At 37.7% G+C, this 18497-nt stretch overlaps 1 protein-coding gene across 2 annotated transcripts in view; it reads left to right on the forward strand.

Moving 5' to 3' along the window:
• The window catches only part of LOC108695947 (sialic acid-binding Ig-like lectin 10), a 72104-nt gene that overhangs the window by 9568 nt on the left and 44039 nt on the right, over nucleotides 1-18497 (forward strand). Inside the window, exon 6 of one of the 2 annotated variants that reach the window (XM_041569711.1) lies at nucleotides 1209-1700. The exons of the other annotated variant lie outside the window; for it this stretch is intronic. Coding sequence (XP_041425645.1) covers nucleotides 1209-1373 — 165 coding nt within the window. The 3' untranslated portion in view covers nucleotides 1374-1700. Of the gene's footprint in view, nucleotides 1-1208; nucleotides 1701-18497 lie in introns of those variants that run through there. 2 annotated transcript variants of the gene reach the window in all.

An 18497-nucleotide genomic window follows, 5' to 3' on the forward strand; every position in this document is an offset into this window, starting at 1 on the left:
ATGTTGGGTCTCATCTATAGTATAATTCTCATTGTATATGTAAATTTGTGCTACAAAGATTATTAGATGAGACACAATCAGTTGTTTGTAGTAGATGACAGAAATAACAAATGTAAGTTAACAGAATGTCCTAGGAGTATTCTTAACTGAGAAGGAAATGTGGATTTTTGTGGATAACAAACTGTGCAACTCTAAGTCATGTCAGTTAGTGACTACAACTTAACTTGTTGGATGAAATAGTAATGTTGCCTCCTAATAGATCTCTGGTACGGTCTCATCTTGAGTATGCAAAGCAGTTTTGGACTCCAGAAGGATATAAATGAGAGAATGCAGTAACTGCGCAACTAAACTGTTTAAAGGGATGGAAGATTTAAATAATGAGGGTAGACTCAAGGTAGACTCAGAGTCAAGGTTGGGGTTGTTTTCTCTGGAAAAAAGACTTGCGAGGGAACATGATTACTCATGATTACATAACAAGTACATTATAGACAGATAATAGAGCATCTACTTTTATAAGGAAAATAACTAAAAGCCAGAGGCCTTCCCTTTAGACTTATGGAACTGAACTTTTTTTGAAGCAGCAAAATTGGTTCCTAATAGTGATGGTCGAATTTATGCCAGGTGTGAATTCTCGGCGAATTTGCGGAATTCGCCGCCGGCGAATAAATTCGCGAAAATTTGCTGGCGTAAAAAAAACAAGACACCGGCGCCGTTTCGCGAATTTCGCTGGAAATTCTCAAATTTTTTGGCAAAACGAAACAGCGCAAATTCGCCCATCACTAATTCCTAATGATGAGGGCAGTCGGGGTGGGGAATGGCCTCCCAGGCAATGTTGTGATACTAGATTTGTTTCATGACTTTACTTCTTAAACAAGCATAATATCCAAAGCTATTAGGATCTTAAAATCTACAATTAGTTAGTACAGGCATATATATATATATTATATATATATATATATATATATATATTACACAAGTTGAACAGCCCTTGCCACTGCTTCAAGCCCCACAAGCAGGCCATCTATAGACAATATTTATATAGTTACAAAGGTATGAGGAACACTTGTACGGTACTTCCCCAGCATTATATAATATACTGTATATTTTAATAGGTCTTGTTCATCTTTATATTTTAAATAAAGTACAACACAAGCACTGTATGTTATATCCTATATAGTGACACACAAACATGAATTATTTTTCTGCAGGAATCCTACATGGACACAGAGGAAGCAAAACAAGATAGGGATCATTCCGATTCATATATAAACAATGAAAAAGAAGTACAATATGCCTCCCTCGACTTCTCAAAAATAAAACCAACGGAAGCTCCTCAAACCGAGATCATATATTCTGAGGTCAAACGCAATTAACCCTGGAGATGTACTGAAAGAACACATGGATGTACATATAGAAGGACTGCTGTACTGTAAAGACTTGTAAAGACAAAGTAGATAAAGGAAGCTGCAGGTTATGTCTAATTCTCAGGATCTTTTCCATGACTAGCGATGAGCACATTTTTCCACCAGCCATGGATCTGCAGCAAAATTCCACATTTCGCCATCTGCTCACATGTTTGTGAAACTGCAGCAAAAAAATTCACTATGACATAAAACTCGCAGTGACATAAAAAGTCGCCATAAGAAAAAAACACTCATTGACTTTAATGCATTTGGACTAAAAAAGTTGCCATAAGAAAAAACGCCCATTAACTTTAAAGGTAGTTCAACCCCCACTAATAAAACCCCCTACCCTAAATAGTCCCTGCTCTCCCCCCACACACACAGGTGATCACACCTGTAATTGCCCCTAATCCTATACTCGCATATAAGTGCTCACAGGCGCCATTTTCCCAAAGAAGACTGAAGAGCTGAAGAAGACGCCCATGAGCTCCACTGAGCTGTCTCTGAAACAAGAGGTAATTAAAGGATTATAGGGGCACTTACAGTAGTTATTGCCTGTGCGGGGGGGGCAGAGAGGGGGGACAATGTAGGGTAGGGGTTTTATTAGTGGGTGAGTTTAACTCTCCTTTAATGCATTTGTACAAAAAAGTCACAGACAAAGAAAGTTGCCTCAAGAAAAAATGCCCCTTTAACTTTTTGAACCATTTTGTGAATTATGGGAGTTACATGAATTTTTTTTCATTCAAAGCTGGATTTGCTCATCACTCTCCATGACTGCTTAGTGCCTGATACACTGGTCCTTACTGACTATTGTATAATGGAGACAACAGTACCACAGCATTCTTCCTGAACATGGCATCACTTTCAACATTTCACATAAGTTTGTTCCTGTAACAACAAAAGTATGGACACTGAGGCACTCAATGGATTCCACAAGGGTCACATTGTTAAATGTAAAAAGTCCTTATTCAAAGCTACATTAAAACATCTCCATGCCTTACACATTTTATGCCCTAAGGGCATATAATCAACTGGTCCATGATCAACCCAACCATTCAGTTTATGCTCCTCCTGGTGAGAGTCTGAGGCTGGTGCACCTGGACCACTTTTTCTACTGGTTTAGTGTTTTTTCATATTTTAGTCTCTGGTGTCCCTTGTCCTTTCTACAACTGTTCACTGCGACATCAACACATTTCCCCTTAATGTTGCACATATCATCTTTAAAGAAAATATTACACTGAGAAACTACCTTTTCCGGTATTTTAAGATTATACAATATGAACAAATGACTGGGGATCCAATAACCGTTTGGCCACCAGTCAAGAATGTAGAAATTAAGATAAATATTGTAATTATTTTTGTCTGAATGCATTTAAAATAAGATGTTTTGTTATCTGTTGCTACATAATAAATCTGGTTTAATGAAAGAATTATTAATTATTGTTTTGACCTGCTTTATTGAATTTTATATATGTTCTGCTCTTAAAACCTCTGATTTTTAGAGATTTTAACACACATGGTGTAATTTTCTTCCCCCTATTTCCTCTCTAGTGTATAACAAATGGCTCAAAGTGCCCACTGATATCTAAGGCCATGTTGAAGATTTACAATTACAGTTTTTGCTGGAGTTGGAGCAACCTATCAGAATTGTGCTTTCTTCAGTGTACCTGCACTTGACCAATCAATCTATCACCAGTTTGTTTTGATGAACATAAGCAGAACTTGCTGTAGTCACATATCCACAAACAGTTTCACGGCAGAATATAATCTAAGTACTTTGTTCACAGCCCACTATTTTTGGTCCTGACCAACAGGTCTCCCAGTGTACAGAATACAGAAAGCCCAATATGCAAAAAAAAATTATACATACTGAAATATTATGCAAACGCTTGAAGGGACCATGATTTTTATGGTATAGTTTTTATTACTAAATTAGACTGTGTACATTGCAAGTAAATCATTCTACCATTTAAAATGTTATTCTTGAACCATTAATGTGGTTTTTTAAGTTCAGTGTGTAGGCAGCCATCTTAGGTCATTTTTCCTGTAGGGCAGTGATCCCCAATCAGTAGCTTGTGAGTAACATGTTGCTCTCCAACTACTTGGATGTTGCTTTCAGTGTCCTCAAAGCAGGAGCTTATTTTTGAATTCCAGGCTTCAAAAGGCAAGTTTTAATTGCATAAAAACTTAGTATAGTGCCAAGTAAAGTCTCCTGTAGGCAGCTAGTTCACATAGAGGCTACCAAATAGCCAATCACAGTCCTTTTTTGGCACCCCAAAGGACTTTTTTATGCTTGTGTTGCTCCCCAAATCTTTTTACATTTGAATGTGGCTCACGGGTAAAAAAAGGTTGGGAACCCCTGCTGTGGGGAAAGGGTGGGAGTTGTGATATCACTAAAACTTGCAAAGAAGAAGTAAAGAGTGACTTAAGTTTATCAGAGCACAAGTCACATGGCTGAGGGTACCTGGGAAACTAACAACATAGGTCATCTCCCATAGATTCCATTATAATCAAATAATCCAAATATTTTAAAATTATTACCTTTCTCTCTGTAATAATAAAACAATATTTTGTACTTCATCCAACCTAAGATATAATTAATCCCTATTGGAAGAAAACACAGCTTATTGGGTTTACTTAATGCTACATGATTTTCTAATAGACTTAAGGCATGAAGATCCAAATTATCCGGAAAATCCCAGGGCCCGAGCATTCTGGATAACAGGTCCTATACCTGTAATAAAATTGGGACTTGTGTAATAACCATTATTGGAGAAGCTACAGTATACTGATGACTGAATAAAGTCGTTCCTGTGTTCATCTGCGAGACTGTGTGGACCTCCAGTTTATTCTCCTCTAGTGTGTAACAACAAGTCCTTTCTGTTTGATGGTGATGTGCATCCTAAATGGTTAATTCAGCCAATTACTAATAATATTATATTATTACAGGCAGGAGAAGATGGTGACAAGGGGGAAGTATGAGAAGATAAAAGGCAAATAAGCCAGTGTTATGATGCAAAAGAAAACTTCACAAGTGAAGAATATGCACATTTGCAAAATATGGTAACCATGGTAATAAGAAAATAAAACACAGACAAGCTCATTTACAAATGTTCCAATGGGGGGGAAGCCTTTCAGCAGTTACTGTTATACAAGGTTCCTACGCAGTCTCTTTTAATGTTGGCCACATGCCTTCCCACTGTATCTTCTTTTGGTTCACTTTCACACGCACTTCACAAAGTAGTTCCTACTAATTTTCCTTAGATTTTTTATTTTTGTGATTTCCTCTTTCTCTTCTTTCCATATTAACTCCTTACTTGTCAGAAGCATTTGCACTTCAATTAACACTTACTGCCAGACCATTTTTGAGCATTTAGTGCTCCTTCAAGTTACGGGAATATCCTGGGAGGGGACTTTATGTTTAACCAGGGAAAACTATAAATCTATTTTCTCAGGTCAACCTAAATCTTTAAAATATGCTGGAATTCTACTTCCGTAGCACAATATGGGGGCAAATTTTCCTACCTCCGAAGTTGTGACAGCGTTGACTTCGCCACACTTCGTGCAAATTCACGAAGATCCGAAGTTGCGCACAAGTTACCGATCATTTGCAAAATTGCGCTAACAATGTTACAATCTGCAGTTCGAAGTTACGCTAGTGATGCCTAATTTGCATACGGCGGGAAGTTAAAGTACAATGGACGTATATGTTGCAGCAAATACATTACACTACACAAGCCCAGGGAACCTTAATAAAAGAAAATAAAGTTGTTATATTGCCCTACACATGAGCCCAGTGTATAATTTATGTGCCATATGTTAGGAAATGTAGGGGGGAAGGAGGGTGCCCCCAAAAAATGTATGATCTTTTTCAGCCTATCACCCTTAAAAAAGTAAAAGACGCCAGCATTTTTTGGGACATAGAAAAAATGTCAACTTTTTTTTAAGCAAGTCCTATCTACTCTATTGCACTTCGCCTGGTCTGAGGTGGCGAAGTAAAGTCTGGCACAAGAGGTAACGTTCAGTAAAATCCACAGCTTAGTGAATTAGCGTAGTTACGTCCGTTCGCCAGAGCGCAACTTCGCATGGCATAAGGGTGCGAAGTAGCGCTATAGTAGCGCTGGCGAATTCTCACTAGCGTTAGCCAATTTGCCCCATAGTCTTTTAAATATCTGAAATAAAATTATGTTTTCATTATTTATTTTACGGGCATATGTCAGAAACAGATTTTTTTATACTCAAAACTACAACTGATTAGTAGTGATGGGCGAATTTATTCGCCAGGCGTGAAATCGCTGCGAATTTGCGCAATTCGCCGCCAGCGAATAAATTCGCGAAACGCCCGCAAAAATTCACGGCAAAAATTCGCCGGCGGAAAAAAATTTTGTTCGGAAAAACAGGCGCCGACGTCAAAAAACGGGCGCGCCGACGTCAAAAAACGGGCGCCGACGTCAAAAAACGGGCGCCGGCATCGTTTCGCAAATTTTTCGCCGTTTATATCTTTGGGTGCTTATTTTTCAGCTGCCATATTATACATTGTTTATATTTATGGGCCTCTCTGTGCCACGTACTTGGGTAAACCTATATACATTGGACATCAAACTATTCAGTTGATCTCTGGCATTCATATTTACTGTAGGTTGTTTGGTACATATGAATTTGTGGGAGATGAGTTTTCATAAAATTTAAGAATTGAGGTGATTTAGAAATTTCATAAAAACCCTTAATTTTATCAAAGTTTTGGCAGTTCGTTAGTTCAAAGTTGAATAATATCTTATTATCCATTTTGGATTCAGGAGAATCTGCAGTTTACAAAAATATATGGTTAGGTTAAAAAACCCTCGAATTCGACCCTCGAAGTAAAATCCTTCCAATTCGAATATTGAATTCGAAGGATTTTAGCGCAAATGCTTTGATCGAACGATCGAATAAAAATCGTTCGAATCGAACGATTTTAAGCGATTGATCAAGAATTTTTATTTGACCAAAAAAAGCTTAGAAAAGTCCTGGGTCCCCATAGGCTAACACTGGACTTCGGTAGGTTTAAAGTGGCGAAGTATGAAGTCGAAGGATTTCTTAAAGAGACAGTACTTCTATTATCGAATAGTCGAATTTGATCGAATTTGACCTATTCGATGGTCGAAGTACCCAAAAAATTACTTTGAAATTGGAATATTTTATTATTCAGCTGTTGAGAAGCTAAGCTTAGGGGTTGTCACTAATTATCCAGCAGAAAATGAGCTTCCCCTGTAATATAAGCTGATGCTACAGGTTTGCTGATTATTAAATTCTGATGCTAATTGCACTGGATTCTGTGCTGCCATGTAGTAATTATCTGTATTAATTACTAATCAGCCTTATATTGTGACATTTCTATTCTATGTGTACTGTATATTGTGAGTGGGTCCCTAAGCTCAGTAAGTGACAGCAGCACAGAGCATGTGCAGTGAATCAGCAGAAAAGAAGATGGGGAGCTACTGGGGCATCTTTGGAGACACAGATCTTTACTGCTAATGGGCTGTGGTTGCCTTGGGCTGGTACAGAAGCACAAAACATAATGTACAACTTTTCTTCCTTATTTCTATAGTTAAGCTTTATGAACCTATGAACACATTCTGGATTTGTCAGAATGTAACAATATCTACTTCTCCACATTATGTAAACATTTTTTTTTTTATTATTTTAGGTATTTAGAAGCCTATATATTGTTACTGAAGTGAGATTGCACAACAGTTCCTTTTGTGCAATCCCACTTCAGTACCAATATATAGGCTTTGTGAGAAAAAAAAGCATCATTTCCTAACTAAAAGCTCCACCTCCAGAAAATGGCCCTAAAATAAAAGAGCAGCAAATGTAAAAGAATTTGCCTGGCAGTATGTTCAACTAAAGTGCAAAATACTTCTTGGCGGTGAAAGAGTTAAAAAAAGCCAAAAGGGGAAATTATAAGACATAAGATCAGTGAAACAGGAAAAGAAGAATGTGAACTGCTTTGTGAACTTCATTTTAAAGTGTTATGCACAAAATAAGATATAGGGAGGAGGGCTCTAACCAACAGCTTGGAATACACAGAACCCAGTCAAGGTTGTGAGCTCCAAAAACCAGTAAGTACTGAGAGGCTTCTCTCTTGCCTGACCATCATATTGGCACATTTATGAATGAGCTTGCCTGTGTTTTATTTTCTTATAACCGTAGCTACCATATTTTAAACATTTTAATATTTTTCAGTTCTTTCTCTTTTGCATCGTTGAAGGTTGAATTTTAGTGGTTTTAGAGGTTTTTGAAACCACAACGGTCCTATAGTATCAGTGCTCCTCCTACTGACTTCTAAAGCACCTCAAGAACTTTTACTTGGCGAAGTTTGCATGAAGGGCTTTTGTGTTTTTTTCACTTGATTATGTTTAAGTTTTAGAGCTTTTTAGAAAAATTTGTGGAACACAACAAAATTTGATTGTTAGTAAATGGACCCCATAATGTTGGATCTTACTTGATTCGCCTTTGAAAGCTTCACCCTTGCCATTGTCAACTCACAGCCTAAATCTAGTGCTGCACATATGCAGTAAAGAAAAGACACCCCAAAAGCATCGGATCTGTGGTTTCACTGGTCAGGAGGCACCTTCTTGCATGGACTGTGGCCAGAGCAAAATGTAATACTTTCTGTTGCAGTATTTTGGTGTACATTTTCTCAAATGAGAAAATGTTCAACAAAAATCAAAGAAACATCTCCAGGGGTTAAGGCAAATAAAAACAAATCCACTTAGTTTCTAAGTGGATAATGTCATAACAGGACAACGTTTGCTCCAGTTCTCACAACCCATAGCAACCCGTGGGTAGCGTTTACTAAACTGCTGTTTGAAAGAAAACATTTGATTGGCTGCTTTTTGGTGCAACGTTTGTTCTTGTTATTTGATAATATACCAACCCCCATAAGTAATAAAATGCAGTAACAGTAAACCATAGCAACCAATAAGGTGTTTGCTTTTACATAGGTGACCAGTAGGGTTGACACCTGGCCGGTATTTTACTGACCTGGCCGGTAAAAATGATGCTTGATGCCAATGTTATTAATAGGAAAAAAGGTAAGAATATAGGAAGGCCGGTATTTTTTTCCAGAAAAGGTGGCAACCCTAGTAAACAGTAAATTGTACCTGCTGATTACTAAGGGTTACTGCTCCTGGGCCTTTTATTACATAACCCCCTAAGGTGAAAATGTAAGATAAGTTGGCATTTGTGTACTTGGACTAGTGACCTATAGCATGTTAGCAACCATTTAGCAGGCAACTAGGGATGGGTGGTTTTTTTTTGCCTTGTTTTGCCGCGTAAATGACGCCCATAGACTTGTATGTCGTTGTATGTAAAAAAAAAAAATGATGCGTGTTAAAAAAAAACTTTGTCTCGTGTCAACATTTTTTTGAATTTATGGGCATCGGCAACATTTCGCTGGCGAAGCAAAACGGGTCAAATTCGAAATGTCGCCGACATCCATTAAAGTCTATGGGCGTCAATTTCTTTTTTTTGACGGGTGATGCCATACAAGTCTATGGGCATCATTTCTGCAGCGAAACAATGCGAAAAAATTCGCCCATCCCTTCATATATCCTGTTCAATGGATAACTGAAAAAGAATGATATGCAGATTGCTAGGATCATTATTAAACTGATATCTTGCAAATTATAAAAAACATTAAGTCAAGAGAGACAAGAACCCATTAAATAGAGTACCCTAAAGGGAAAACACCTTTAGTGAAGTCTGGGAACAGGGACCCAGTTGAACAAGGGCTACATCTGCCATAGACACTCCTGGAGTGTAAGTTGGATAGAATTAGCTAACAAGCAGTCTTGTGCTCCACCGTACTGCTGATTGCTAGTGGTAGCATTTATCTACCTAAGTGACACTGGGAGTTATAACCCTGTGGTGTGTTGCTAAATAAACAATTAATTTCATGTTTAAGAACCTTTGGCCTCCTACTTATATAAAGGGATACTGTCATGGGAAAACATTCTGTATCAGACTTCCTGCGTTCAGCTTAAACCTCATTGCCCTGGGCAAGAGCATGCTCAGTTTGCTCCTCTCCCCCCGCCCCCTCCCTTCTCTACTGAAATCTGAGGCCAGAGCAAGGAGAGACTCAGACAGGAAGTGATGTCACACCACGTTATTACTGCAGCTCCTATCCTAAACAAACAGAGAGTTTCTAGAGCTTTTTACTCCGGTATGGTAAAACATTCTACAGAATAAACATAGCATTCTATCTTGCACTATTGCAGCTAATCTATTGGCAATAAAATGCCTCCATAGCTTTCCTTCTCCTTTAATAGTGCTGCTACAGTAGAATTCTGCACCAAAATCCATTTATCAAAAGAGCAAATAGATTTTTGTATATTCTATTTTGAAATCTGACATGGGGCTAGACATTTTGTCAGTTTCCCAGCTGCCCCAGTCATGTGACTTGTGCCTGCACTTTAGGATGGAACTACTTTCTGGTAGGCTGGACTTGGCTTTTACTATTAAGTGCTGTTCTTATATCTACCAGGGAGCTGTTATCTTGTGTTAGGGAGCTGCTATCTCGTTACCTTCCCATTGTTCTGTTATTAAGCTGCTGGGGGGTGACATCACTCCAACTTGCAGTACAGCAGTAAAGAGTGACTGAAGTTTATCAGAGCACCAGTCACATGACTGGGTGTACCTGTGAAACTGACAATATGTCTAGCCCATGTCAGATTTCAAAATTGAATACAACAAAATCTGCTTGCTCTTTTGAAAAATGGATTTCAGTGCAGAATTCTGCTGGAGCAGCACTATTAACTGATGCATTTTTTTAAAAAAAACATGTTTTCCCATGACAGTATCCCTTTAACTTGTGCATCTGAGAGGTGTAGTTTCACTACATTCCTCCCTTCCTCTACACAACATTGTTAGGGTCCAACTGGGAAAGAGAGTCTTTAGTAATCAATATTTGTACCAACTCAGCTAGACAGTAAATTCTGGTCCAAGATAGGGTTAAATATGTATGGCTTCTTAAGCAATACAATACACTATTTTGCTTACCAGATTAGCAATAACTGCCTGTTTGTGCAATTCTACATCATAGGGTGGAGGCATGTTATAAGAAAAGTTCACCAGAAAAACATTTTATAAAAGCAGAACTATAATAATAAATAAATGGTAAAGTTGTGCAGTTTACCATTTAGGCACTGGCTGATCAAAGGTTAGGCCCCCAATTGACCATTCACATTTTGAATACCTGTGAGGAAGTCCACAAGGGCAACATATTCATTGGTCGTTGGCCTCCAGGACTAATGGACTCAAGAATATTTCTACCATGGAGATGGTGAGACTTATCCAGTGGGTTAATGTTCTGCCTGATCAACTCATTTACATGTTGCTAGGTATGGACACTATGGGGTCATTTACTAACAATCAGATTTCTATTTTTTTTTTCTTTAAAATTCGTGGTTTTCGCATTCTTTAAAAAAGCTCTACAAATTTGATATTTATGAAGTGTAAAAAGCACTAGTACAAAACTTTGCCAGGTAAAAGTTGACGAGGTCCTATAGAAGGGCTGCTCTAAATCAATTCAGACTTTTACAGGTTTTAGCATTTTTTTTCGCTAGGAATTGTCTAAAAAACTAAAATTTTCAAGGTACGGGTATGGGAACCATTATCTCGTTATCCAGAAAGATTCAAATTACGAAAAGCTCATCTCCCATAGACTCCATTTTATCTAAATAATCCAATTTTTTAAAAATGATTCCCTTTTTCTCTGTAATAATAAAACAGTAGCTTGTAATTGATCCCAACTAAATTATAATTAATCCTTATTGGAAGCAAAACCAGTTTATTGGGTTTATTTAATTGTTACATGATTTTCTAATAGACTTAAGGTATGAAGATCCAAATTACGGAAAGATCCATTATCCGGAAAGCCCTAGGTCCTGAGCATTCCGGATTACAGGTCCCATACCTGTATTCAGATTTTTTAGTTCAGAGCAATTTTCCATTCATACCCTTTTTGTTAGGAATTTATATTAAATTCCTCGACATTCGCAGTTTTAGGGGGTTATTTACTAAACGCTGAATGCAAAAATCATAAAAAATTAGTGATTATTTTTTCTGAAATTGGACTTTTAAAAAAATCACGAATTTTTCGGAATTTATTAAACGCAGAGGATGGAAAAGTCTGAATCCGAAAAATCCAGCATCTCAGACCTGTCGAGGCTGCATTTAAATCAATGGGAGAAGTCCCAATGATTTTTGGATGTGCGCTAGGTTTTTGGGCAAAAAACATAAAAAATCTGCGTTTTCAGTTGAAAAATCCAAAAAAAATCTGAATTTTCGGATGAAAAAGATGAAAAATCGTGAAAATCTAATTTTCGGGGAAAATGTAATAATAAATAAGCGTAAAAAACCCGAGTGGATTTGATCCGAGTTTGCAGCAGAAATTGTTGAGATAAAATCGGACTTTGATAAATAACCCTCTTAGAGTTTGTTTAGAGTTTAGTCATGGTCTCAAAAGCCACTAAAACCACGAAAATGAGACTGTTGATATATAGGCCCCCACGTTTTCTGGAGGTTGTGCCTATTGAATACAATTGTATTACTTTAACTTTTGATGTGTTATATTGTTCAGTATTTGGGAATACTGTATAAGGGGCAATTTATTTAAATAACTCATAAGCAATTGTAGAATTAGATGTGCCCTTTATTGTACATATACAAACACCTGCCGGCTAATTGTGTGTGCAATTTTGGTCATTTCCAATAGGCACTGGGTACTTTTAAGCACATATATTTTGTAATTATGATATAGCGATGTGATGACACCTGACTTTTCACTGTGTGCCTGGCATATTTTAATGTGTGTGTGATTTTAACTTTTTTTCTATGAGGACTAAATAAAGGCAATTTAGTATTTTCAATACTTTGTCCAGGTGTAGCTCCTTGTACAGGGGTTTTTCTTTATTTTTGTTTACATGTTATTTATTGCCCCTAGAAAGCTCCAATGTATTTAGGTTAATTTGGGACAATGAGTGAGTGTTTTTGCCTGGCTTTTTTCGTTATTATAGGTCCCCTCATATGGGCCAAGCAAAGCGACTAGAAGTGGGTCAAGTATAAATGGCGCTTAATCAGGCCTGGAGTTATATTGTGGGCATCCCCAGGACAATCGGCCGCCCCTTGCAATGAATCACTGGGAATTCAGCACTAGTTATGAGCAAATAAATTCACCTGGCACAAATTTATGTGTTTCGCCGCCAGTGAATACATTCGCAAATCTCCCGTGAAAATTTGCCAATTTCAGATTTTAACGATTTTTTCATGAAAACGTTCTAATTTCTCGATTCATGAAAACGTTTGAATTGCTTGATTTTTCCATGAAAACATTCAAACTTCAGGATTTTTTCGTGAAAACATTTGAACTCCTGGCACTTCATAAAAAATAAATAAAATGCAACCTAGGCCCCCCCAAAAAATCCTTAATCAGCCTTTAATTGTATTGAATGAAGTTAAAACTAGGTCCATGTTTATACAATGTGACCATATCCCTCAGGCATTTCTTCTTGAAAGTAGCTTTGTTGTAGTGTAAATCATCTTCGAAATCCATTTGACTTTGCCACAAAACACAAGAACTTAAACCCCCCCCTCCCAAAAAAAGGGGAAATCTAGGGCACCACAGACACACCTTTTACAATTTGACATTGTATATTGTATAGTGAATATTTGTATTGGATTTTAAAACATATAAACATTGCTGGAAGGAAAGAGACACGTGTACCAAACATGGGGCGTGAGTTAAATTTAGCGTAACACATTATATTAATATCATAGGTTTTCTGTGTGACTACAGAAGCCGCAGACAGGCAGCTTTTTGAAGGGTCCATCTCCAAAATCAAAATGGTTCAATTTTATTTAAATAAAGAGAAAGTGAAAAAGAAAACAAGGGGGTTCATGTGAATTTGTGCAGTGACACACTATTCAGTCCTGCCAATATCCAATGCTGTTGAGGTGGTTATTCTCACGACTTTATTCTTCTGTTCAAACCCTTTCCTTGTACATAACGTTTTTCTGAATCTTTTGTTTTGCTGTCCAACCAGCATCTATCCAATCCACGAATACCAAACTGAATCCGAATCCTAATTTGCATATGCAAATTAGGGGCAGAAAAGGAAAAAGTGTGAACATATTTTTCACTTCCCTGTTTTATCAGGCAGTAACCAATCAATGACTTGAGGAGGGCTCACTGAACAGTTATGTCCCATGTGGGCCCCCTTATAGTCACTGACTAACTCAGAGTTAGAGAGCTGAAAAGCAGGAAGTAGTGTTCTGGCTATTATGTTACACATCTAGTCACTCCAGCCTTTATACATTACATTTTTAGATAACTAACTATATTAGTTACATTTTTATTTTGCACAGCCTATTTACCCAGTTTTTATTTCCACGCTGAACTGTTCCTTAAAAGTCAAAACTTTCAAAACATAGACCATGACCATAGACAATAATAATGCAAATAAAATAGAGGGATAAAGAAGAAAACTGAATGAGTTGTTACTACAAATTCTAATGCTATATTCGCTGGCATGCGCGACACATATATTTACATCTGATTGTTAACATTGGCTTATGGTATTTTGAGGGTTTATGGATATAAATGCCAATAAAAATGATTGAAAAATGAAAATGAATAATGAAAGTGAATGAGAAGGAATGAAAGGAAGGTAAATGATCTCTCTCTCTCTCTCTCTGTCTCTCTCTCTGTCTCTCTCTCTGTCTCTCTGTCTCTCTCTGTCTCTTTCTGTCTCTCTCTCTCTCCCTCTCCCTCTCCCTCTCTAAATATATATATATATATGACAAACAAGGGAAAGTTGTGCTCACCACTATTTTTTAAAACCATTAGGCGGGGGTGCAATGAGGCTGTGACCACAAAATACATATAGTTAACTACAAGTAGTAGTTGACTATATGTTGACTATATGTATTTTGTGGTCACACCCTCATTGCACCCCCGCCTAATGGTTTTAAAAAATAGTGGTGAGCACAACTTTCCCTTGTTTATTATAGTTTATACAGGAGCAGTGACCAGCTCCATGTTGTAGCTCCCACCCCCTCCAACTATAGTCAGGTGATCCCACTGGTGTCTAATAAAAGGGCAGCCAAGTTTGGGAGTTTTACTTTGAAAGCAGCAAGTAAGTTGCAGGTAAAACGTATTCGTCCCTTTTATAAAATGTATAATTAAACCATAGAATTCTTAATGAATCAGATGAAAATTGAGCATAGGACTGGCCAGATATGGGATGACTTTGACGTAGTTGGCCAGCTTAAATATATTGCAATATATGGACAAACAATCCCTGTTTTGTTTAAAGGGTAAGGCATTTTTTAGTAGCAGTATGCACAAAATGTCGCTGTCTTAAATATATTGATAATGGGTTGAGTGCAGAGGACCTCTTGTAGTTGACTATATATATATATATATATATATATATATATATATATATATATATATATATATATATATATATATATATATGGGCAAATTTACTAAAGGGCGAAGGGACTATGGCTGGGGAGAATTTGCCAATTTGGTACGGTCGATGGTGTAACTTCACTACCAAAGGAGATAGACTCTGGCGGTACTTCGCTCCCTAACGCCTGGTGAATTTTCGCTCTTGCCAATGGATGTAACTGCGCAAATTCACTTAGATGCGGATTTTAGACCAGGCGAAGTGCAATAGAATAGATAGGTGTTCCTCAAAAAATAGGTAAAATTTTTTCTAAGTTCCAAAAAACTTAAACTATACACATAAACTATACACTGGGTTCATGTGTAACAACTTTATTTTATTTTATTAAGGTTCCCTGGGCTTGTGTAGTGTAAAGTATTTGCTGCAACATATACGTCCATTCAACTTTAACTTCCCGCCATGTGCAAATTAGCGCAACTTTGCTTCACTTGGCGCAGTAACGATAGCGCAACTTCGCCAGCGCTCGGAGCCCTTGACGCAACTTTGGATTTTAGTGAATTAGCATTGTCCTGGCGCATCTACGCCTGGCGAACTGTTGCGCTGTGAGCGTAGCCATCGCTGGGGATAGTGAAAATGTCTGCATCAAGAAAAAGTTATAAATGTATATATATAATATGAAAGTACAACAGGACTGAGCATAGTTACAATGAGCATCATATTACATTATTAAAAGTGTGTTGACAAACCTTTGCTTTATTCAAAGCAATGAATGACCAACTCTGGTTTTTCTGTAGGCATATTTAATAGCCCTAAAGCACTTTGTATAAAGTCTCCATTCCTCAAGCCCCTGCATGTTTTCACTGGGAATGTAATTGTTGTGGTGATATTTCTAAACAAATTGTGAATAACTGAGAAATAAAACAGAATTTAACCACAACATGCGGTTTATGCTTCCACCAAAATCTACACTGTGGTGCAAAGTTCTGTAACTTCTCCTTTTTCCCACAAACTGTAAATAGGCTGGAGCAAATAAATAGTTGCTATAGTGAGATCATTTAACTTTTGTAATATGTCTCCATTAAAGGGACACTAAAACCTGCAGCACTGCACTGCTCAACCAAACTTCAGTCAGTTGTTGCTGAACTATAAGGCTATGGACGCACAGGCTGTTTTCAGTGGCTGATCAGCAGATGTTTTGAGTAACTTTGCAGGCTGAGAGAAGCAGATCTGCTCAGTGCCCCGCTCTATTGATTTAGAATAAGTGATGGACAAATAAATTTGCCTGGCACGAATTTTGCGATGAATTTCAGAGTTTCGCCACCGGCTAATAAATTTGCAAATCTAATGCGAAAATTTGCTGGTGAAAATTCGCCGGCGTCAATTTCCGATTTCGTTCGAATTGCTAGATTTTTTGTGAAAACTTTCAGATTGCTCGATTTTTTCCTTGAAAACGTTAGAATTTCACTATTTTTTTGTGAATTTTTCGCCATTTCGCGAATTTTGCGGGAAATTCACAAATTGTTTGGGGAAGCAAAATGGGAGAAATTCGCCCATCACTATTAAGAATTAGCCTGTGTAACAGGCTGAAAACAGCTGCTGACAACAGCCTGTGTGTCCATAGACTAAATTCCAGAATTTTTTTTACATATTATCAGGGTTAAGGCAAGCTGAGAGTTGTAGTCCAGCAACATCAGGGTTGTATTCTTAAAGCAATATTGCTCAAAAAACTTCACCAGCTCTCCAGGGACTGTGGCAGTATTAAAATGCAAAATAATCCTCCAATGAGAATCCCAGCTGATCTGTATAAATCTGACTCCCTGTTCTTTGTTCCTGTAATTGGAGTTGGAAGGTTTAATCCCAGTTTCCCAGCACTGAACAAGTCTGTCCTTTATCCCCATGTTTGATTCCAGTGTCATATAATGACCCCAAAATGACACAATAATCTCTGTATGACAGATACAAATGGATCAAATGGAAATGATTGAAAAGCTGAATGGTCATGATAAGGTGCCTTTTCTGTTAGTGGAGCAAATGCCCCATTTGTTATTGCCTTCCAAATGGAGTAGACTGCAGGGATCCCCAACCTTTTGAATCCATGAGCAACATTCAGAAGTAAAAGGAGTTGGGGAGCAACACTAGCATGAAAAATGTTCTTGTGGTGCCAAATAAAAGTGTTATTAAATTATAAAATATTTATTTGTTTGCAGGTCATGTGCCGGATCTTTAATTGTAAGGGGATGAAGAGAATGTTGATGCCACCATCGCATGCTCTGATCACCATCTTCCTTGTGCTTCTGAAAGGCAAGTATGAGTTCAACCCCTTGTGCTTATTGTGTTTGTCTTTGAATCCTAATACAAGTACCACATTTGGGGAGGGATCAACTTTTGTGCCTCCTGCTATAAATTAAGAAGAGGTAAAATAATTAGTGATGGGGCAAATTTATTCGCCAGGCACGAATTTGGGGCGAATTTCAATGCTGGCGACGATTATGATGCCGGCGACGAAAAACAGACACCCATTGACTTTAATGGGGGATGGCATCAAGTTTGACCCCGGCGAATTGTCGCAGGTGGCAAAATCGCCGCTTTGTGAATTTTCTGCCGGTTCGCGAATTTCGCGGGAAATTTGCAAAATTCGTGGCGAAGCAAAACGGGACAAATTCACCCATCACTAAAAATAATAGATACGTATGGCAGAAGTCTCATATTGTACAGTTAAAACTGTCATATATTTCTGGAGGGTACATTTATTATAATGCATCTTCTTTGGTGTATGGAGATTTTTCTAGCAAATTTTGTAGAAATTCGTTTTTTTGGAGGGATCATTCAGATATCAACCAGGCGGGCCCCATACATGGGCCAATAAGATGCCGACTTGGTCCAGAAGTTGGAATCTAATTTTGGCAAATGTATGGCCACCTTGACCTTGATTTTTACTTTCAAAGAGGCGACTTGTAAATGCTACGTGCTGCTTGATTGCTATGGGTTACCAGACCGGTTGCAAACTCTGCTAATTTCCACGTGCCTGTTCATTCAATACCTAATATGTTACCAGCATTTTGGCGTTTTGTATTATTTACATTTTCCTGTGCAATGTAGCATTTAAAATAACACAAGACAATAGCTCGTATATGTCTCTGTGCAGGCAGGGCCACAGCAACTTGTTTATATAAACTATAGTAGTACATATCTGTTAGCTACTGTGTATCATGTGCTTGAATGGCTGTCCCCATGGCTATACAGCAGCTTTTTTATATAAACTATAGTAGTACTTATCTGTTATCTACTGTGTATCCTGTGCTTGAATGGCTGCCCCCATGGCTACACAGCAGCTTGTTTATATAAACTATAGTAGTATTTATCTGTTATCTACTGTGTATCCTGTGCTTGAATGACTGCCCCCATGTCTACACAGCAGCTTGTTTATATAAACTATAGTAGTACTTATCTGTTATCTACTGTGTATCCTGTGCTTGAATGGCTGCCCCCATGGCTACACAGCAGCTTGTTTATATAAACTATAGTAGTACTTATCTGTTATCTACTGTGTATCCTGTGCTTGAATGACTGCCCCCATGGCTACAAAGCAGCTTGTTTATATGAACTATAGTAGTCTTTCTGATGCAAACCGACTAGT

The sequence above is a fragment of the Xenopus laevis genome, chromosome 7L (assembly GCF_017654675.1).
Source record: "Xenopus laevis strain J_2021 chromosome 7L, Xenopus_laevis_v10.1, whole genome shotgun sequence".
Classification (NCBI taxonomy): domain Eukaryota; kingdom Metazoa; phylum Chordata; class Amphibia; order Anura; family Pipidae; genus Xenopus; species Xenopus laevis.